This window comes from Polypterus senegalus, chromosome 3, assembly GCF_016835505.1.
Source record: "Polypterus senegalus isolate Bchr_013 chromosome 3, ASM1683550v1, whole genome shotgun sequence".
In the NCBI taxonomy this organism is placed as follows: domain Eukaryota; kingdom Metazoa; phylum Chordata; class Cladistia; order Polypteriformes; family Polypteridae; genus Polypterus; species Polypterus senegalus.
The window spans coordinates 62,724,966-62,748,817 of record NC_053156.1 but is presented as its reverse complement, the minus strand read 5'-3'; the positions used below and the strand labels follow the sequence as shown (position 1 = coordinate 62,748,817).

The 23,852-nt window shown below is 39.7% G+C and overlaps 1 protein-coding gene and 1 long non-coding RNA gene across 2 annotated transcripts; one reads left to right on the top strand and one right to left on the bottom strand.

Moving 5' to 3' along the window:
- Positions 1-5,091: 5,091 nt before the first annotated feature.
- On the bottom strand, positions 5,092-8,870 carry LOC120525211 (tubulin alpha-1C chain). Its single transcript, XM_039747320.1, has 4 exons — positions 8,748-8,870; positions 6,824-7,046; positions 6,582-6,730; positions 5,092-6,501 (listed from the first exon to the last, which is right to left on the bottom strand). The coding sequence occupies exons 1-4, from the start codon at positions 8,748-8,750 to the stop codon at positions 5,527-5,529; spliced, it is 1,350 nt and encodes a 449-aa protein (XP_039603254.1). The 5' UTR covers positions 8,751-8,870; the 3' UTR covers positions 5,092-5,526.
- A 9,809-nt stretch (positions 8,871-18,679) lies between these two features.
- On the top strand, positions 18,680-23,417 carry LOC120525210. The gene is made up of 3 exons (XR_005632903.1): positions 18,680-18,755; positions 19,736-19,788; positions 22,921-23,417. It is a non-coding gene; the product is annotated as an uncharacterized LOC120525210 (long non-coding RNA).
- The last annotated feature ends 435 nt before the right edge of the window (positions 23,418-23,852 follow it).

The following is a 23,852-nucleotide window of genomic DNA, read 5'->3' as shown; positions in this document are numbered from 1 at the left end:
ACTCCACATCACCTCTGCACTCCTGGATGACCTCCAAAGACAGTCTCACGCACGTGCCGGTACACACCCTAGCTCGTCTCCTATAACACACTTTGACTTATAAACAGCTTTTCTTGGATTAATCTGTTGATAAACAATTTCCAACCTGCACCCTGACCTTTGAGGAAGGCCTCCTTCAGAGGATCATGACCTGCCATAAGGTTCTTCCTAAGCAGCTATCACTTCACCCCCATTCCACTTGCTGCTACAGTCATCTATTAAATCTTTAATCATGCAAATGACAATTCAAGAAAGCCTCTTTTCGACACACTTGAGACAGATGTGGTCTTAGCTTGGTTAGCTGGCCAAAGATGTGATTGATTTTGTCCATGTATTGATTTATTATTGACAGAAGTGCTCTTTTCCATTGAGTTTTCTTGGCTCCTTCTAATTAAGAACTCAGCCACTGCAGCCTGCAGCCCACTTGTGCATTACAAATATCTTATTTTAAATACCCCTTATTATTTAAAATATATACACAGATAGCTGCTCCCCCACCTCAAAAGTTTTATATTTCAGTTTCATGACCTCGCTCTCCGTTTGAGCTGCTGTGTGAAAGCTGCACTCAGGTGCTATAGTTTGACTTCCCACATACTCTGAAGGCAGCAAGGAGAATTTTTGGAAGATCTTGTTTTTTAACAGGGTGGGACTAAACACAACATAACTGGTCACCAAGAAGCACAGTCCTAAAACTAGGGGGCTAGGTGTGGGTTCACTTAATATCTGTCAGAAACACTAGTAGGCAGTGATATGTGAAATAGCAAAAATAAGGGAATGCTAGAAATAGGTAGTGAAATCACAGGACTGAAATACACACATATATCCTCTTATGTTGTTTAGTTTTCAGATCATAACTCATGTTTCCATCTGTCATTTCAGTTTAATATATCTTCAGAAAGCTGTAATGCCTTTGAGGTCCTGTCATGTGAACACTGTGGACTGGACACTGTGAAATGATTGCTGATTTGTGCACAACTGACAACATTTTCTACTCTCCAACCAGTCTCTCTAAAAATATAAAACTTCCATATACTCATGCTGCAGTTTCTAAAATACAGCATGCATCCCATCTCTGTCAAAATCTGTCCCATATCTGGCACTGAAGGCCTCAGGGCCACCTGCTTGGATCATTCCCCAAACAGCCATATACATATTAACTTCACATGCAGTGTTCATCTAGATCTTCTACGATTTGTCCTAAATGCTACAGATTGTATCATACATTTGAAACAGGCCTCTAGACTGTCTGACGTGATCTTTCTCCAACAAATGTGAGATACTTCTCTCACAGGTTGCTAAACTGTTATCGAGATCTGCCTAAAGCTTGCCAACTTCTTACAGATTCTATGCATGGACCCCCAAAGGATCTGCTCACACATGTGTCAAATGTGACAGTTTTTGTTAAGCTTCTGGCTTAACTGCTTTGATCTCTCTCCATCTAACTAAACTTGAACATACTTCACATGCAAGCCACTAGGATGTCTGCCAAGATCTGTCCTATATTTATCAAAATCTATTATACAGTACAACATCGTCCAGCCAGCTGGACTATCTGAAGTGATCTATCCCCAACCAACAACACTTTCACATACTCCACACATATTGTAGGTCTTTGATCAGTCCACAAAGCTCTCTCAAGCATGAAACATTCTGTTACGATTTCTCTCCAGCCATCATATGTCAGCCTACATATCTTTTTCCAGTAGTCAGGACATATCACAAGAATTCACTCCACCCCAACAGATTCCCATATCTAGTAAATCACCTAACAGTATCAAGTCAGTGCTTTCAGATTACTCCTTAATACATTGATCTACCATTTTTACAAGCCGAAACTCTGACAAACTATCCTACTAAGACTCCAGTTTGTCAGTTGAGATCCTTTCCTAAATTTGTCATATCCTCCACACTTTTTGTTGGGATACTTTTGTGCCACACCAGATTCTTGAAAAGCTTCTCCCACATGTATCAAAACTTTGAGATCTCCATGGTCACTATTTCATTTTCCATGCTCATCTCAAAGACCGCAGTTGCCCAAGAAAATCAATAATTTCAAATTATACTTCCATTTATATTTAACTTTGCCAGTATGTCAGCAGATTGTCCGCTTAGATTTTTAATCTCCATATAGATTTTTCATAAAAGAGAAGGCCCCAGAGCAGCTTGCGGAAGTCTCGCTAACAAGATTAATGCAGACTGTGCAATAAAGTTTAGTAGCATATGCACCTTCTGTCCATCTGCAGTGATTCTCCAATGTCTGTACTGCAAATCGAACAGATCAGATTGCTTGTTGAGAATGTGCAGATAAGCATGCCAGAGATAATGATGAGCAGACTGACATAAATGCAGCCTAGATGAATGCACCCCAAAGTGCCAAGGAGAAGGCCGCTCCTTAATAGAACACTAAGGCAGGGCAACTCAAACACAGACTCGATGCATAAAGTCAAATTTGAGGTAAAGTATAAACAATGACACTCAATACAGTGGAACAGTGAATATCACATTATGTACAAGGTCTTCTTTCTGTATACATTTTCATTAAAGACAAGGATGTCTTCTATGTAGAATGTTGGCAAGAATTCCTATCCTGGGACCAAAATTTCCCCATTTTCTAAAAACAAGTGAATTTGCTTCCAAAAATCTGCCTGAAATGAAGGAGCAGGACTGTGCCTTGCCTTGCAATGAGATGAACATTTCATTTGTTTGGTGACTACCTTATACTTCTTGATACTGGGCTGGGGTTTAATTCAATCAAAACCCTGACAAGAAAAAAATGGGTAAAGTGCAAAGGACTAACACGGATATACTAAGACAAAACTTCACTGCACCCAGATGCAATAGCCCCCCCTTTCAGTATGCAAGTTTGCATACCTGTTATGCTTCCAATTACCACTAGATGGCAGTATACATCATGTCATTGGTTCACAACTTCAGTTTTGGAGCAATGGGTTCACAACTTCAGTTTTGGAGTACCATTGCTGCATGCTAGTTTATTTAAACTTAGATTTCAGTCTTTTTTTACTGATCTACACACACGTGAAAGACAAAGTAGCAACTTCCCTTTAGCATTCTCTATCATTTTCACCAGTCTCTCCACTGTTCCATCACCAATTCTCAGCATTTGGATACAATTAAGGGATTGAGTAGTACTTAGAAAGGTCAAATTATAATATGATAAAGTTAACATATTTACAGCTAGAGCAAAATTACACATTTCTGAATTTCTTCTGAATATCACACCACCATATTTATCTAAATGCAGAATGAGATACAAATTGATTTGCAAAACTGACTAGAATGAAAGTTTGCATGCTCTGTGATACCCCAGGACTAAATTTGAGAATCCCCATGTTTTAACCAAAATAAAAAAGCAGTGACCAGTGGATGGCTGTAGTTTAACCACACTAAACAGAAAGCCCTAAACACATTTGAGTCATACAAAAGCACCAGGGAGTTTAATTTTTGCTTGTATGTCTAGTGGGCCAATCTGTTAAAACATGACAGAATAGCTTTGGAGTAATACATTACTGGAGACTTCCTGAAGACTGTCACATCTACTGCAAAGGGTCTGGAAAGCCTTGAGAAACACCATCACAGAGAGCCGATTATGCAGTGGGCATTCTGTCAACACATTCTGTTCCTCCATTGGTCAAAGGTAATCTACTAATTTTATTAAACCTACTATGGCCGAAGCTAGCTTTCAGGGAAGCAGGAGTCCATCCCAGCAAGAATAGGGAACAAGGCTGGAACAACCCTTAGACAGTAAACCTTGTATCAATTGCAATTGCCCACTCACCTTTGTTGATTTTGCCTGGACCACTGGAGATTGGCATCATCTGTACTTCAGACAAGTCAAGCTGTTGACCACCAGCAGATAAAACATGCAGACAGTGGTTCACACATCTATTCTAGGGGTGTGGTAAGGGAAAACCACTTTAAACAACATAAATGAGCCCCACTGCTGGTCATAGACAGTTTTCATCTATGTAAAATTGTTATGGGTTATATCCAAAGTTAATGACAGAAACTTGGCAACATCTTACAATGTAGTCTGACTACAGACAGTCTCCTCGAAGAAATTGTGGAATGCTTCTTATCCATGCTAAACGTTGCTACCAGGCAGCTGTATGACCACATTCCCTGATGAACATCTATAATACATTGCCAACCATTAAGGGCTTTACCCATTTACTGTGTGTGCCCCACATACACCAGTAAACATGCCTCTGTACTGGTTATTAAGGAATCTTACATGTGTTTCCCTTACTCTGCATGCTAGTCCTCTGGGAAGTTAAATGAATTCTTCCACGTATTTTTTGTCTTGGAGTATAATATAATTAATAGCTGAAAGTGGTAAAAACTAGCAAGATGTATTTGGAGAATGGAAGGAAAACTACATGTTAAAGGTTGCACTAAGTACCTATCCACTAACCAACCCATTTTAAAATGTGTTTGTGTCATGGTAATAAAGAACCATATTTATGGAAGAAGGCAGGTCTTGTTAGGGTTCCTTCATGCATACCAGTTAAATAGAATATTGCACACAAAAACAGGCAAAGGAAAAATGTAGAAACACCAGTGCTGTCAAACTGATGAGAAATGAAACTCATGAACCGTGAAACAGTGCCATTCTTTAATTACTCAAGGCTTCCCTTACTGTACATTTTCAAAAGGAACTGTCATCCTTCACCCAAGTATTTGCAAGGGACTATCCCACATTACCTAGTTTTACAAATTTAGTGATCTTCCAATATTAAAACAGAGGTCAGATGACGCAAGGTCATGTTTAAAAATCAAATGCATCTTCCCTGTTTTAGTAACTTCTCCATCCAGTTTAAAAGTAGCAATTTTAAAATTAAGTGGGATATGTGGCCCAACACACAAGGGCCCTATGAAACGATAGGAATAACCTGTAAATACACAACAGAAACCAAGAATCAAAGTTCACTCAGTTTTTAAGAGGAATTTTACCACAAACTAGAACATTTGATAAGTGGCAACAATATTAAGTGCCACTGTCTACATAAAGTAAGAAATGGGAAACATTGACACTGCTGTTAAATAAGGTTTACATTTATTGCAAAACAGGACAGATAACACTGAGTTGACAAGTAAAAAACATTGACATGTACAGTGGTGTTAGAAAGAGAAATGTGAATTAGACAGTATGGAATTATTGTGAAACGACTTTCAGTTCAGCCCGTTACTACAAGTGGTGCTCATTCAAGATGACAACATCCTTCAGACATCAGTCTCCTTTTAAAACTACTCGTTAACTGCACGGATACCCTGTGGACTTCCTTCTAAACCCTCAAACATGAAATTAAAACTGAAAATGGAGTTGTAAAATCAAGATGAACACACAGTAAGTCAGCAATGCTAAAAGGTCACACTAATCACTACCACAGAGTCCAAAAGCTGAAATAAAATAAAACAGTAAGTGGTAAAGTTAAGAATCAGGTCATGCTGGTATTGCACCACTTTGGTCTAATACTCTTCACCTTCTTCCTCTCCTTCTATGCTGTCAGCCCCCACCTCCTCATAATCTTTTTCAAGGGCAGCCATATCTTCACGTGCCTCTGAAAACTCCCCTTCTTCCATTCCCTCACCAACATACCAATGGACAAAGGCCCGTTTAGCATACATCAAGTCAAATTTGTGGTCCAGGCGGGCCCAAGCCTCTGCAACAGCAGTGGTATTGCTCAGCATACACACAGCCCTCTGGACCTTGGCCAAATCGCCTCCAGGTACCACAGTTGGTGGCTGGTAGTTAATGCCTACCTTGAAACCAGTAGGGCACCAGTCCACAAACTGGATGGAGCGCTTTGTTTTGATAGTGGCAATTGCTGCATTGACATCTTTAGGCACAACATCACCACGATACAGTAAGCAGCAGGCCATATATTTGCCATGGCGAGGGTCACATTTGACCATCTGGTTGGCTGGCTCAAAGCAAGCATTGGTGATCTCTGCCACAGTTAACTGCTCATGGTAAGCTTTCTCAGCTGAGATGACAGGTGCATATGTGGCCAGGGGAAAATGGATACGTGGGTAAGGCACCAAGTTGGTCTGGAACTCGGTCAGATCAACATTCAAAGCCCCATCAAAGCGCAGAGAAGCTGTGATGGATGATACAATCTGACTAATTAGTCTGTTTAGATTGGTGTAGGTGGGGCGCTCAATGTCAAGGTTCCTGCGGCAGATGTCATAGATAGCTTCATTGTCTACCATGAAGGCACAGTCTGAGTGCTCAAGTGTGGTGTGAGTGGTCAGGATAGAATTATAAGGCTCAACAACAGCTGTGGACACTTGGGGAGCGGGGTAGATGGAGAATTCCAGCTTAGATTTTTTTCCATAGTCAACAGAGAGGCGTTCCATCAACAAGGAAGTGAAACCAGACCCAGTACCACCACCAAAGCTGTGGAAGACAAGGAAGCCCTGGAGACCTGTGCACTGGTCAGCCTGTGGGGAAAAAACATTTAGTTACATTCTTAATTTCACAACATTTGTACCCCATAAGTAATAACCCAAATGATACTCACCAGTTTACGAATCCTGTCCAAAACAAGGTCAATGATTTCCTTCCCAATAGTGTAATGCCCACGAGCATAGTTATTGGCGGCATCTTCTTTGCCAGTGATAAGTTGTTCTGGGTGAAAAAGTTGTCTGTACGTTCCTGTACGCACTTCATCTGGAGAAGACACAATATGTATTTATACATACATACAGAAGAAATACTGAAGATGACATAACTATCAAGGTGTAACTTAAAATGGAATTTTACCAATCACTGTTGGTTCCAGATCCACAAACACGGCTCTCGGGACATGTTTTCCAGCTCCAGTTTCACTGAAGAAAGTGTTGAAGGAGTCATCGCCTCCTCCAATTGTCTTGTCACTGGGCATTTGCCCATCTGGCTGAATGCCATGTTCCAGGCAATACAGCTCCCAACAGGCATTACCAATCTGGACCCCAGCTTGACCAACATGGATGGAGATGCACTCACGCTAAAGAAACAGATTAAGACATTTGTCACCTGGAAGGTCAGTGTGAAATAATGACAAACCCATGCCTGAAATAGCATAATCAAGACATCTTCACACACTTCCTCTACCTGAAACTATGAATAGACCTTCAAACTCTGACCCCATGCATCTTAAGTGCACTGATAAATTATCTTTAGAAGTTGCATGTGATATTCAAGTCCGTATTCCGCTATTAGACTATGCATGAAACCTCACAAAAGCAGGAAAACTTTAACTGCTGCTGTGAAATGGCAGAAAGATTACCAAAGTCCCCTGTAATCTAGTAAAATGTACAACCCAACATAAAACTTTCTTGCACACCAGTAAGGGTCAAAGACATATGCACTGCAGAGCTTAAAGGGGAGAGGAATAACCCTATGTGAAAAGGTTACTGTACATCAAAAAATATCAATTGTCATTTAATTTTTTGCCAGCTATGCAGCCTACCTACTGCTTTGTCATCCCCCCCACCCCCCAAGTATATAGACATAGTGAACTGGTACAGCTGACAGAACAGGAACAGACAAATTTACATGTGCCAGTTAAACAAGGGAAACTGGACATCCAAGAAACAAACCAACGTGGACAATTGAATAAAGACCGTATTTTCAGCAGGAAATGTTTCAGAGCACGGCTTTAAACTTAGAAACTTCATACTTAAATTGAATGCTAAAGTGATCTATTCACATATTTAATGCGAAACAAATGTAAATAGTTTTATTTCCCAACTGCTCACTGGAATAAATAACCAATTGTGCGATTTCTTCAAACGCCACATGTAAAGGGGGCGCATCTAACGGAAAACCAGAATTTACGCAGCACAGTACAGAATAAAGGGCTGCTTAGATGGCAACCAAAGGCGGTGTCCAGAACCACTAAAATTTTAATAGAATGACTGCCATGAATATTTAATACAACTGGACAACTCATTGATGCACAGCGAAGTTCCCCTTAAGTGGAAATTTGATCATTTGCTCCTACACGAATGTACGGTGCAGTCTCGAGCCTTTGTATGCAACACCAGCGCACCGCTAACAAGGCCTCTGGTCATGTGCTTTTTCGGTCACCATCAGTTATTAAAATTACCCTGCTATTGTTCTCCGCTAACCTACAGATGATGCCCTAATATTGGGCCTCAAGTGAACACGTACGTATGTACGTGCATCATCGTATCCTCCATCCGCGTGTCTGAACAATTTCAAAGTTACTAAAGCGATAGTGAGTCACGATGATTAAACTTTATAGAATATTGAGCTTTGTCAAGTGTTCCTCATCGGTAACATGTAACGGAGAAATCATGGAGTCTGACAATGTGAACTTAAAGAACAATTAAGTAAAAAGGCATCCCAAATTATGACACAGCGCCACACAGTCGCGCCCATGGTGCCGCAAAAGCTCAAAATCGCGGCCCACGCATTTGGCAGCTGGAGGGCACGAAAAATGTCACAGAGGTCAAGGCAATCGTTGACCACAAACCACAAGTGTCCGGCGTGTATTCTTCAAGAGAACAGTCTAGAATTTTAAATCACCAAAATGAAAACTAACATCGCCTTAAATTAAAACTACAAGAGGAAATACGCATCTGTTGTGCTATGCCGGTGTCCTGTGTATAACGGCGGGTTAAATCTTCTCTTAACGTTACCTATGACTAAACATATAAAGTGAGATTGTTTCATTACTTACCATTATCACTGACGTTTAGATACAGGAGTGTGAAAAAAATATATATAGCAGCTGTTGTTTTTGAGAACGGAAGGCTCTCACACACAGACTATAATGCGTCCGAGTGAGAAATTTCCTGCGCATTCCCGCTGGGTGGGGCTATTTATAATGTCGGCATACCGCGCGTCACTAAAGGCGGGTAAAAACGTTTGGAACAAGTGTGTTGATTGGCTGCCGGGCCGGTTTGACGAACCAGTAATCACCTGGTAAACTTTCAAATCGTCTTCTGCATGGCCAATTATGGCAACAGCAATAGCGCCTGGAATTTGAAAGTGCATTTTTTGAGCTTTTCGACAGTTGGCTCACTTGCCGATTCGACCGGTTTGAGCCAGCTGATAACTGTACGGCTGGCGGCGTCACGTGCTTGCTTGCCACGCGTATGGACTGCGGTTCTACTTATTAAAAGGTGATTTCTGTATTTTTATATACGGAATAATTGCACTGGCTTACAAATTTAATGTTAGGTTGGTATATGAAGTGCAATCCTGTCCAGGTTGGTTTATGTTTTCATGCTCATTTCTCTTGGGAGGGACATCAACTTTTTGTGACCCCCCTGTTAATGAAAATTGTTTCATAGTTATAGACATGCTGAACAATTTATTAGGAATAAATGTATACCTGTTTATCCATGCAGCAATCTAATATGCCAATCATGTGATAGCAATGTAACTCATAAACTCATTCAAGTACAGGTCAGGAGCTTCAGTTAACGTTCACATCAAATTTCAGAACTTGGAAAAAAGCGATCTCAGCTGTGGCTTGATGTCTGGGGCTAGACAAGCTGTTCTGAGTATTTCTGTAACTGTTGATCTACAGGCATTTTCATATACATCAGTCTCTAGAGTTTACTCAGAATGGTGAGAAAAACAAAAAATATCCAGCAAGCAACAGCCCCACAGATGGAAACACATTGTTGGTCAGAGAGATTAGAGGAGGAAGGCCTGACTGGTTTGAGCTGACAAAAAGGCTATGGTAACTCACATAACCACTCTGTTTAACTGTGGCGACCAGAAAAGTATCTCGGAATGCACAACAAAGCAAACCTTGAGGCAGATGGGCTACAACAGCAAAAGACCATGTCAATGTCCACTCTTGTCAGGCAAGAACAGAAAGTTGGCTTTGCAGTAATAATAATAATAATAATACATTTTATTTATTTGTAGGTGCCTTTCTAAACACTCAAGGACACTGAACAATAGATAAAACACAGATTATAAACAAAACTAAAATACACAAATTAAAATCCGACCGAGCAATTGTAATTGAAATTGGAATCGAAAAAAAGCAGTAGGCAACAGCTCACCAAAACCAGAGCTGAAGACTAGAAAAATGTAATCTTGCCTGCTGAGCCTCAGTTCCTGCAAAGGCACACAGGTAGTATGGTCAGAATTTGTAGTCAATAGCATGCATCCACGCACCCACCCTGCCTTGTGTCAGCAGTCCAGGCCAGTGATGTAATGTTGTAACGTCACAAAGCAAAAGTTGTCTGAAACATGACAATGAGTTCTTCAATGGCTTTTTCAGTCACCAGATCTGAATCCAATATAGAACACTTTTTGGATGTGGTAGAATCCGTGATCAACATGGACCACTATCTCAAAGGAATGTTTCCAACATCTTGTAAAATTCATGCCACGAAGAACTGAGGTTGCTTTTAGAGCAGTATTAGTATAGTGATCCTAGTAGCTTACTCAGTAAGTGTAAATTCTCTCAAAAATACACAGTGCATGACAGAACTAAGGCTGTCAAGGATAACACTTTATTGTTAAAGACAATAAAGGGTGATCCTTCCTGTTGGAGGAAGCGAAAGTTACTGTAATAAAAAAGGTGGTGGTGGGGTTAATTTTTCAAAACTCCATACGTTCATCACTTGTACCCACTTTGTCCAGTTCAACATCACTGTGGGCCAGCTCATATAGGCTAGTGCTAGCCCAAAACACAAGGAATTCAGAAGGTACCTTTTTTAAAGAGACACTGAATCTTTATCTACTCTAAATTTCTCAATTACAAAAAAAGAGTTCTCTATTGTTAAATACGTTGTCTCTAAAGGCTGTAATCATGAATTTAAAATGCCATACTTGACAAGTTTCTGGTCAACCCATCTGGAACTTAAATAGGGAAAATTTGTTTTCTATCAAGTTTCTCATCTTGCAATAAAAAATAGATACCTTTTTTAAAGTAATATTCCTTATGTAACATCTCACTGGGACAATTTTACATTTACATTTATTTGCTTAGCAGACACTTTTATCCAAACTGACTTACAAAAAAAGTTTAACGTAATTAAGGGATTGTCTGGGGAACTGTTTGGGAGCAAATGTTACAGGACAAGGTTATAAAATTGATCATTAAGTGTAGAGCTCAGAACGAAATATAAGCTATTTATAATTCCTAGGTTATAAAAACCAAGTAGCTAATATGAGTTAGACAGAAAGTCACCAAACAAAAGAAAATACAAAATATTTCTTAAACACATTGAGGAAGTCTGAGCTTCTAATTGTGCTGGTCAGCTTGTTCCACCAGCTAAAAACTGAACATGTAAGGAGTCTGGATTGAAATGTGATGCCACACAGAGGAGGCCTCACCAGACACTGTTTGTCAGCAGACCTGAGATGTCAAAAAGGAGCTTAGGACCTCACAAGTGTCTTCTTATATAACAGCGATGAGCAATTGACTACTCTGTAGGCTAGCATCAAGGATATGAACTTAACACATGTCACTAGAGGCATCCAATTTAGTGATCTTGAAAAAAAAGATTGCTTTGAAACCCAAAAAATAAATATATATATATATATATATATATATATATATATATATATATATATATATATATATATATATATATATATTGTGGCATATGGCCAGTCGTTTATCCTGGCCAATACCCCCAGGCCACCAGATGGAGCCCTACCTGCAGCATGGAGGTGCCCCGAAGACCAGCAGGGAATCCTGGACAATGGAGTTTTTATCCACAGCCCTGCTGGATTCCTTGGGGGCCGCTAGAGGATGCTGCAGGGAGGAACAAAGACTATTGGCCCTATGCCCCGGAAGTACATCTGAGTCACATGGACAAGAGGAATGATGTGCTTGCGGGGTGAGGAAGAAGACTTTTTATTTGACCTGGAAGTGATAGGAGATGACATGGACTGGGGAATTGGAAACACTTCCGGGTCAGGTACTATAAAGGACTCTGGGAAATTCCAGACGTATGAGCTGAGCTGGGCGGAGGGTGGCAACATGTCTGGGAGTGGAGGATTGTGATTATTGATTATTAATTGTGTATTGTAGAGAGTTTGAGTATTGTGGAGAGGAGAGTGCTTTGTGCATTCTATAGTTCAAATAAAATAATAATTTGGACTTTTACCTGGTGTCTGGAGTCAAGTCTGAGGGTTTAAGGGAGCGATAGTGCCCCCTATCTCTCACTATATATATATATATATATATATATATATATAATGTAATTGCAGATATTGCTGGAAAAATGTAAGGACCATACTTCTTAAATAAAACAACAAATCAAAAAAGTTGGGACAGTATGGAAAAAGCAAATAAAAAACTAAATGCAGTGATTCTTAAATTTACTTGACTTGTATTTTATTGCAGACAGTATGAACTGAAGCTGGTTCATGTTTTGTCCTTTCAACTTAATTGTATTAATATACTGTACATCCATTTCTGCATTTCAGGCCTGCAACACATTCCAAAAAAGTTAGGACTATGGCAAATTAGAGCCAGTAATGAGGCAAAAAATATTAAATAATGATGATGATTTCAAACTGGTGATGTCAACAGGTGATTGTAATCATGATTTGGTACAAAAGCAGTATTCACAAAAGGTTGAATCTTTAAGGAGCAAAGATGGGCAGAGGATCTCCAGTTTGTCAACAAATGCAGGAGAAAATTATTGAAGTGTTTAAAAACAATGTTCCTCAAGAAAAGACTTGTATATTTCTCCCTCTACAGTGCATAGTATCATTAAATGATTCAAAGAATCTGGAGGATTTTAAGTGCATAAAGGGCAAGGATGCAAGCCTCAGAAGAACACCTGTGACCTCTGATCCCTCAGATGGCACTACATGAAGAACCATCACTCATCAATAGCTGATATAACCACACGGGCAAGGGATTACTTTGGCAAACTTTTATTAAGCACTGCAGTACAGAGTTACATTCACAAATGCCACTTAAAACTTTACTGTGTAAAAAAGAAGCCTTATGTCAACCATGTCCAGAAGCGGCGTCAACTTCTCTGGGTTCGGAGGCATCAGGGATGACCATCACATGGTGGAAACATGTATTGTGGTCAGACAAATCAGTATTTCAGGACATTTTTGGAAGAAATGGGCACTGTGTGCTCCAGACCAAAGACAAAAAGGACCATCCAGACTAGCAACAAGTCAAAAAGCCCGGGAATGGAGTTGTGACAGTGCCCTTGGCAAAGGTAATTTATAATTCTGTAATGGCAGCATTAATGCAGAAAAGTACATTGAACGTTTAGAGCAACATATACTGCCTTGAAGATGACATCTTTCCCAGTGACAGCCATGTATTTTTCAACAAGACAATGTAAAAACACCTTCTGCACACATTACAAAAGCATGGCTGTGGAAGAAGAGGGCACTGGTACCGGACTGGCCTGCATGCAGTCCTGATCTGTCCGCAGCAGAGAATGTGTGGAGAATTTTGAAATGAAAAATGTTTCAGAAATGACCCTGTCCTATTGCTTCATGATGTGTTTGCATGAAGGATGGGATAAAATAACACCCCCGTCCCAACTTTTTTTGGAATGTGTTCCGGGAGGACAGCCGGCATTTCCGGCCTGAAATGCAGGAATGGATGTATATTAACAAATGAAATGAAGGTGATCAGACAAAATATCTTTTGTTCATACTGCCAGCAATTAAATAAAAGTCAATGTAAATCACCAATTAAATAAAAGTCAATGTAAATCACTGCACTTTTTTTTCTTTCCACATTTTCCATACTGTCCCAACTTTTTCTGATTTGAAGTTGTATCTAATTACGGACAGAGTTAGAGAAAGTGGTTTTAAATTATGCCATATGTAATATCCTCCCAAACACTGTGATCAAATTTAAAAAGAATATTGACTGAAATTGCTCCTTTTGTAATACCTGAACAGAAACTACTTTACATTTACAGTATTTTGGATCTGTTCCTACACTCCAGATTTTTCTATGGTCATCAAAAGAAGGGCGACTGAAGATTAATTTTTATTTTTTTAAGTTGATCCTATTGAGTTTTTATAAGTTTACAACATGCAAAGAGTAAAAAATGCCCATCCATCCTGCTTTATGAACCCACATCACCCTGAGCAGGGCCATGGGGGAGCTAGAGTCTATCCCAGCGAGCACATGGCAGAAGCGATCCCTGGACAGGGTGCCAGTCCATTTCAGGGTGAACACACACAAATACCACGGCCAATTTAACTGCACCAGTCTACCTGACCTACATCTTTTTTGATTGTGGGAAGACACTGGAGCAAACCCAGTCAGACATGGGAGAATATGCAAACTCCACACAGGGAGGACCCGGATCATGAACCCTGTTCTCTTTGCTGTATAGCAGCAGGGCTACCACTGTGCCACTGTGCTGCCCAAGAAAACAAATATCTAATGAATCTTCTTATTATATTGGCAGAATTTCTAACATTATCAACAAGGAACCTTTGTTACTTATATTCAAAAATGAAGTTAAATTGCATGCTAAAGCTATTTTAATTTCAAATAAATGTAAAGCTTCAAAAATTAATAAAAAAGTATTTTTAAAGTTTTTAAATGTAATATACTTTTAGATGATAGATAGATACTTTATTAATCCCAAGGAGAAATTCAACAAATGTAACAGTTAATCTACAGTATTTAGCATTTGTTTTCTATTACTGTAATTATAATTTTTATATTGCAACAAAGATAAAAAAAAACAAAACATTAGAGACAATGCCGGAAGCAGCACTGGGCGAGGTGCCAGTTAACCTAAATTGGATGCCTTTGTAATGTGGGCGGAAAATCGAAATGACCAGAAAAACAATGCAGACATGGTGAAAGTGCATACTGCACACAGGCCTGGCCTTTAAACCCAATCTCCTGAGGCTGTGGCATCAGAATACTAGCATTGTGCCACCATACCACAATAAAGCTGGTTCTGATACAGAATACAGAGTTTTTATAAATGCTTTTGGAAATGTTTATGTATTTATGTTGTGTACAGTTTTCTATAAACTTTAAAGAAAGCTGGTGCATGACAGGGCAGTCTCCTAGTACTTTTAGTTATTCTTAAATACAAGTTAACTTTTAGGTAAATAACACAGTATATTAAGCACAATAAAATTTAATGGAAAAGAATTCATTCTTAATTCACAAATGAAGTGAGTAGCACACAAAAAAGCCAAAGACAGTGATCACATTACACCTCTGCTGACTCATTTCCACTTCCTGTTACAAACAGAATCGTCCAGAACACTCAGCCGTTGACTTGAGGAGAAATTACAAACACCTATTGGTGGAATATACAGTATGTCAGCATTTGTCATCCTGTATAAACCATGAAGATAATTCATCAGATATTCTTTTAACTCTCTCTTATCTGGTTTTACCCTTCTCTTGGTTCAATCAATTTGTCTTTTTCATAATGTCTCTGTTCTTGATACTATTCTTTCTGCCAAGATCATTCAAGCTCCTGCGATTACTGAACTCTTGTTGTTTCTTTTTCTACTGGTTATATTTTTATTGTTGACGTGTATTTTTGACAGTTAATACTATATTGTTGTCTTTTCTATTTAAAACAAAATGTGATGTGTGTATAGTGAAAGGTGCTATATATCATAAAGGATGAGACTCAGAGTCTGTATGGGTTGTTTTCTGTCTTACTCTTCTAAATTAAGCAGGTTCAGCAGAGGTGTGATTAAAAACAAGGTTGAATTATGTAACATGTAACGACTGTCACACATTGTCTGTATACTGTATTGATTGTTTTGGATGTTATCTTGGGCAAAGATGTCTGCTAAATGGGAGGCATGGTGGCACAGTGGTAGCGCCACTGCCTCACAGTAAGGAGACCTGGGTTCACTTCCCAGGTCCTCCCTGAGTGGAGTTTGCATGTTCTCCCCGTGTTTGCGTGGGGTTTGCTCCGGTTTCCTCCCACAGTCCAAAGACATGCATTTTAGGTGCATTGGTGATTCTAAATTGTGCTTGGTGTGTGTGCCCTGCGGTGGGCTGGCACCCTGCCCGGGGTTTGTTCCTGCCTTGCGCCCTGTGTTGGCTGGGATTGGCTCCAGCAGGTCCCCATGACTCTGTTTTAGGATATAGCGGGTTGGATAATTACTGACTGTCTGCTAAATACAGAGTAACACCTCATTGTACTGTGAAGTATTGACACAGTTGCAAAATGTTCAAAATAGATTTTTAAATTACCAGCCTTGTATGTGACGCCAGGCAGTGTCTGATAGGCTCCACCTCAGGCTGGCCCATCCAATCGTGCTCTTCATTGCCATCTCATAGGAAGATGGTAGATCAAGGTGGTTGAATGGGGGGTAGCTGTAGAGTTACAACGGGCAGGGACGGACTTTACTTCAGTCACGCATTGTCTATATATTAATTGTTTTGGATGTCATTTTGGGCAAATATGTCTGCTAAATACCGAGTAACACTTAATTATACAATGTAGTATTGAAACAGTTGCAAAAAGTTCAGAATAGATTTTTAAATAGCCAGTCTTGTACAGTATGTGACACCATTTCATTGCAAGTAAACTGTTTCTTCAGATTAGATAAACTTTATTAATCTCAAGGGGAAATTCATATGCATACCGCAGCATAAACATAAAAAATAAAGGATACAGACTCATGGGACAGATAATACAGCCAATCAATCAATCAATCAGTCGATAAGTAAATAAAATAAACTTAAGGAGTACATTGAGTGGAAACATTGAATTGCCTGATAGCAGTGAACCAATTTAAAGTTGACTATTGACCGACATAAGTACTGGGAGAATGTGCAAACTCCAAAGTCAATGGGCCTGAACCTTCACCCAAATCACCGGATGTGTAGCTCTAGTGCTAACCCCTTCTTAGTTAGTTACCATGCCTCCTGCCTATTTTATATGTATTTTATTTATATATGTTTTTATTTTAATTATCAAAGGCAAAATTTGATTCCTAACCTAAACTGTACTGGCGTGGAGATTGTTTGTTGTCTCTGCATTTATGTGCATTGATATCCTGCCACATTTCAAGAGGTGTCAATGTAAGGTGCTTATTGTGAACTCCAAACTGATCCATTAACTGTACATACTGCATCTCTGTTGTTAGTCATTAGCACTATAACATAAGTAACATGATAATTATATTTGAATACTAACCCTCACCTATTCTGTTTCTTTTCTCGGTACCCAAATGTGGCCATTGGTGCCACGGCCCACCTGCCAAGTTGTTTGCCTGCCTATGGTAAAGTCATCCCTGATGGAGGATCACAGGAATCATGGGAAAGAGAGGTCCTTTCATCGGAGCAATGTTTCAGCCGTGGCATGGCCAAATGGAGATGCAGCTAGATGGATGAGGTCTCCAGGACTCTAAAAATATCGAAACCTAATTATGTCATATCATCTACTGTTAAACCGTAATTCTAAAATTTTTATTATGCTGTCTTAAGGAATTGTTCTGTTGTGTATATTGTATTGTATTGACCCCTACTTTTGACACCTACTGCACGCCCAACCTACCTGGAAAGGGGTCTCTCTTTGAACTGCCTTTCCCGAGGTTTCTTCCATTTTTCCCTACAAGGTTTTTATTGGGAGTTTTTCCTTGTCTTCTCAGAGAGTCAAGGCTGGGGGGCTGTCAAAAGGCAGGGCCTGTTAAAGCCCATTGCGGCACTTCCTGTGTGATTTTGGGCTATACAAAAATAAACTGTATTGTATAAACTGTATTGTATCTATGAGTGTGAGGAGTCCCTACATTGAACTCATGTCCAGTCCAGAGGTGGCTGTGGCATTGTGTCTGCTGCAGGTGAGATCTAGCTCCAGTGATTCTTCAGAGGTTCAGAAACTAGGATGTTGAAATCTTTATGGACTATTTCTTTCAATTCCAGCAGCATGTGAGATTTTTAAATTCCCAGAATGATTTTTTTGTGTGGGTCACATTTTCAATCCTCTATGTGTGTGTGTGAAAACATATACATAAACATGAAGTATTTTGGTATGCTTCTCACATTAAAAATATAGCATATATTTTAGAAGTAGCATAAAGGGTTAATAAATATAGTCAAAGCTTGTTGATCTGGAAACCAGATGAAGATGAAGTGAACAACAAGCAGCAAGAAAGTTCTGATGCTTTGAAGAAGTGGCTGACTATCGTGTACCCAGCAAGACTTGGCAGTTGTTACATACACAGAAACTCCATAAAAGAGTAAGAGTTGAACTCAATTAGTATTGGAAAGTATTGTACAGGACAAGAATGTAGTGAATTGAGACTTTAATTTTGGGTATGTATTTTGGTGTTTAAGCTCATGAATCAATAAGAGTAAATGTCAGATGTCATACAGTAGCTCTGCTATGTAAACTCAGTTGTCTATAATGTGACTCTCTGTCTTTGCTGTGTGACCATTTACTGACAACCTCTGTTCAGAACTCTGTCCCTTAGTAGACTGCTGTAACAGAGTGCTCCCTCTTCATGAACAGAAATTAAAGATGCATTGAATAGATTTCTGACTGAAAGAGGTCCTAGTAGAGGACACATTTCTTTCTTTAATATATTTCCAATGTATTTCTTCCACAGGGTTAAAAAAAGTTAAACTATATTTCAGACAGATCAGGGCTGGACTGGTAAGTGCAAGTGGTGAAATAAATATCACTTAATCATTTCCTTGCAGGAGAGTGCTGATTTTCTCATGATAACACAAGTGGCGATGATTATTTGAAGACAATTACCAGCCATTCCAATTCTTTTGAATGAGGTGAGTGTGACATTTTTCTAGAATGATCACAATTAAATGGAACTCTACTATTAATATGCAGTAAATGTTTTTATTGCTTTGTAACAGCTCTAGACAAACACACATTTTTTTATCACATATTTTTTACTTACCATATGTATCCGTTAAAAATGGGTGGCGCAGTGGGTAGCGCTGCTGCCTTGCAGTTAGGAGACCCGGGTTCGCTTCCTTGGTCCTCCCTGTGTGGAGTTTGCATGTTCTCCCTGTGTCTGCGTGGGTTTCCTCCCGGTATTCCAGTTTCCTCCCACAGTCCAAAGACATGCAGGTTAAGTGCATTGGCGATTCTAAATTGTCCCTAGTGTGTGCTTGTTGTGTGTGTGTGCGTCCTGCAGTGGGCTGGTGCCCTGCCTGGGGTTTGTTTCCTGCCTTGGCCCTGTGTTGGCTTGGATTGGCTCCAGCAGACCCCTGTGACCCTGTAGTTAGGAGATGGATTAATTAAAAATGGTGATATATTCATAGAGGTTTGTCAATTGTGTTTCCCGAAATTTTGAATTGTTATTTATAATGAGGTTTACCATACATTAATTGAGATCTACAGAAGTGTGAAGATATAAATTATTAACCATTATAAAAAATATTAATATATTTTACTGTATATATACTGTAAGTACATCTTAGGATACCCAAGAAATTAATTTTTTTCTAGTTATCTGAACAGTATTTGCCAGTGAAAGTACTATATAATATTACCATTAACATAGAGAGTAACAAAATAGTCTTTTGGTTTTAAAAGAAATCAATATTTGTTAACCATTCCTTGGTTCAGTGCTGTGCAATTTGTTCAAGTAGTCTTGTAATAAATTATTCCAGAGCTTCTTCAAGATTTATCACACTTTTTTGACTTTGGCTACTTTTTGGTGTTTTTTTTCCCATTGTTTCTATTATGTTAAGAGTGGGCCTCTGAGGTGACCAATATAACAGTGTTATTATTCTGTTTACAGGTGTCTGCTGCAGGTACTGCAGGTCAAAGTTGGGGTTGTTAGCATGCTGAAAGGTAACATTTTTAAATACTGCATTATTTTTGCCAAAAATATAGCATAACAAAATACAATCTGTTAATAATTGTCAACAGTTAATATTCTATAGACTTTGATCAGACTCCCCTACAAAGCTGGCTAAAATGCACCCCAGACCATGACAGGAGTGTAACTGTGGCTCACTAAAGACGGGTGTCAGTACTTCTTGTTAACTTTTCTATTGGTATGCTGGCATCTTTGTGAAACAAAAATGTTTTAAATTTGGACCAAGTCTTCCATAATACTTTCTGCCACTGCTTGTCATCTCATACTTTATGGTGTTCTGCATCCTGCAATCACTTCGGTCTGTTGTCTTTCTGCAAAATGATTTCTTGAATGTAACACAACCTGTAAGATCATTTGTTTTAAGACTGCTTTACAGAGCTGAAAAGTGTATTTTTGTTGCCAGATAACTCTGCCAGGTTAACAGTAAGTTCTTCACTAGATTTGGAAGTGACTCTTAAATCATGTTCTCCAGATACAGACAGCTTTTAGGTCTCCTACTGCATTTTCTGTTTTCGGTTTGCACAGTTCTTTATGCTCCTTTATGATAGGTTGAACTCTACACTTCCAGAAAAGTCCAGTTTGGTGTGCTACTGCTTGCTGACTATATCCTGGCCTATACAAAAGAATATTTTTACGTTCAACTATGCTAGCTTAGCCATTTCCAAAACTCTTTTCCATGCACCCCAGTATTTGTGGTTACAATTCAATACACTTATTATTTGTTAACTTGCACCACTAGCATGGCTGGTTCAGCTAATCACTACCTCGTAAGTTGAATCAGATGTGTTTTTGGTGCAAGTTAACAAATACATGGAATGGCTGGCATGCCTCAAGGAGAGGTCTGGAAAACAAATCTGTGTTATTCCAGTCATCTCACTAAATATCAATTGGTTTTTGAAAAACACAAGAAATTCTGGTACTTTTTTCTATTTATATTTGTACTTATTCTAATCTTAAATAATGTAGTCCTGAGGAAGTAAACACTGCACAGATAACTACCCTTAAAATTAAACTGGCACAGTAATGTAAATATTTTATTCATAATATTACTAGTTAAAGTTTTAATGGCATACTTTGTATAAGACATACAGGTATATATATATGTATATATAAAACTGCTCAAAAAATTTAAAGGAACACTTTTTAATCAGAGTGTAGCATCAAGTCAATGAAAGTTCTGGGCTATTGATCTGGTCAGTTAAGTAGAAGAGGGGGTTGTTAATCAGTTTTAGCTGCTTTGGTGTTAATGAAATTAATAACAGGTACACTAGAGGGGCAACAATGAGATGACCCCCAAAACAGGAATGGTTTGACAGGTGGAGGCCACTGACATTTTTCCCTCCTCATCTTTTCTGACTGTATTTTCACTAGTTTTGTATTTGGCTACAGTCAGTGTCACTACTGGTAGCATGAGGTGATACCTGGACCCTAAGAGAGGTTACACAGTTAGTCCAACTTCTCCAGGATGGAACATCAGTACGTGCCATTGGCAGAAGATTTGCTGTGTCTCCCAGCACAGTCTCAAGGGCATGGAGGAGATTCCAGGAGACAGGCAGTTACTCTATGAGAGCTGGACAGGACCATAGAAGGTCCTTAATCCATCAGCAGGACTAGTATCTGCTCCTTTGGGCAAGGAGGAACAGGATGAGCATTGCCAGAGCCCTACAAAATGACCTCCAGCAGGCCACTGGTGTGAATGTCTCTGACCAAACAATCAGAAACAGACTTCATGAGGGTGGCCTGAGGGCCCGACATCCTCTAGTGGGGCTTGTGCTCACTGCCCGGCACCATGAAGCTCAATTGGCATTTGCCATAGAATATCGGAATTGGCAGGTCTACCACTGGCACCCTTTGCTTTTCACAGATGAGAGGAGGTTCACCCTGAGCATTTGTGACAGACATGAAAGGGACTGGAGAAGCCGTGGAGAACATTATGCTGCCTGTAACATCATTCAGCATGACCGGTTTGGTGGTGGGTCAGTGATGGTCTGGGGAGGCAAATCCTTTGAGGGACACACAGACCTCAACAGTCTAGACAACAGCACCCTGACTGCAATTAGTTATCAGGATGAATCCTTGGATCCATTGTCAGACCCTATGCTGGTGCAGTGGGTCCTGGGTTCCTCCTGGTGCATGACAATGCCCCGCCTCATGTGGCGAGAGTATTCAGGCAGTTCCCGAAGGATGAAGTAATTGATATCATTGACTGGCCCCCATGCTCGCCTGACCTAAATCCAATAGAAAACCTCTGGGACATTATGTTTCGATCCATCTGACACCGCCAGGTTGCACCTCAGACTGTCCAGGAGCTCAGTGATGCCCTGGTCCAGATCTGGGAGGAGATCCCCCAGGACTCCATCCATTGTCTCATTAGGAGCATGCCCCGACATTGTCAGGCAACCATACAAGCACATGCGGGCCATATAAACTACTGAGTTGCTGCAATGAAAATGGACTAGCCTGTCACATCATTTTTTCAATTTGAGTTTCAGGGTGCCTTTGAATTCAGCCCTCTGTAGGTTGATAATTTTCATTTTTATCAAACGATGTGACATCCTTTCTTTCCTTACACATTACCAATGTCCAAAGCAGTACAGAGATCCAGCATGATTTTTTTTCCCATTGAGATCTGATGTTCCTTTAATTTTTTTGAGCAGTATATACAGTATGTATAATATATACAGTGTATATAGATAGATAGATATGGGGACCAATTTAGAATCTCTGAGCAATGTAGTTACACACATATTTGGAGAAATAGGAGGAAAGCAGAAGTAACTTCAGACAAAACAGGCAGGCATGAGAAGAAAATGTAAAGTTACAGTTTCTGCTCAGGCAATGACAGGGCGATAGTTTTGAACCTAAGACTCTGGGGTGAAATGATGAAGAAACATTCTGTGTTGTAAAGGCTAGGGGACACCAGTGAGCCCTAAACCCCAAACATGAACACACAAACACAGTCCTGATTTCAAATAAAGGGTGTTTATTGCACAAAGTATCTTGTACAAAGCCAAAAACTAGTTACCTCTTCTCCTCTTTCTCCTCCTCTCCTCTCTCTACTGCACTGCTCTCCCCCAGTTGAGTGTTGCCTTCCTTCCTTCCAGGTCTGACTCAACTGGACAAGGCAGTGTGATCCCTTTTATTGAAGACCCGGGAATATTTTTAGTGCCAGGGCTTTTGCCCATTGGAAGCAATTCTGTGTCATATGAAAGTCCTGAATAACAGGAAGTGCAGAAGGGCTGCTATTTCAGACTACAATTCCCAACATTTCCTGCTGGTTTCCAACCGGGTACTGATATGCAGGGCTGCTGCCATCTAGCATCCTGGGGAACAAACATCCCCAAGAGAAAGTCTTTCTCTGTCCTTCACTTTGGGCTGGGATGTCCATCCATCTACCTGGGGAGTCCTGTTCAGGTAAGGCACCTTCTTCTGTCTCGGCTGGGATGTTTGTCAATCCACCTGGGGCTTCCTATCCACTTAATGAACCTTCGCCTCTCCTGGTTGGGATGCTCGTCCATCCTGTGTGGCTCTTGCAGTGTAAAGTCACACAATCAATGTTACTGATCTTCAGTAACATCTTCCTTTTTAAAATTCAGCAACCTGGCTACTAAGGCCCAATGTATGCTTGTCTGCTATATGTGTAAATACTGCAGTGGGGTTGTCTCTTGTGTATATTATATATGTTATGGGTAGAGCCCAAGCATTGAATAAACCTAGCATTACCCGGGTATAGCTCACATTATCCAAAAGACCTGGGTAAAGCTGTTTTTTCCTTTTGAAATATCATTAAGTCATCTAGAAAATACCCAGTCATTTTCCTGCAGTCAACGCTGTTAAAGGTGTCATTGTAAAAAGATGTGTGAGGCCATAAAATGTAAATGCAAAGCATTAGGAATTCTTTGCAATTCCAAGTGCCATTCAACCGTATCCTGTTCAAACAAGTAGCATGATTAAATTTGATAGGATGTGAGTGTTATAACATAGATAGACCAATAGCATTGCTTTTCAGTATTTATGTTGTTAAAATCTCTTTACT

Bases quoted from the DNA above. Each gene is read 5' to 3' on its own strand.
- LOC120525211 (XM_039747320.1), bottom strand. The intron at 6,731-6,823 runs GTAAAATTCCAT...TGTCTTCTCCAG, and splicing joins TCTGGAACCAACAGTGATTG to ATGAAGTGCGTACAGGAACG. The intron at 6,502-6,581 runs GTGAGTATCATT...TTTTCCCCACAG, and splicing joins TGGACAGGATTCGTAAACTG to GCTGACCAGTGCACAGGTCT.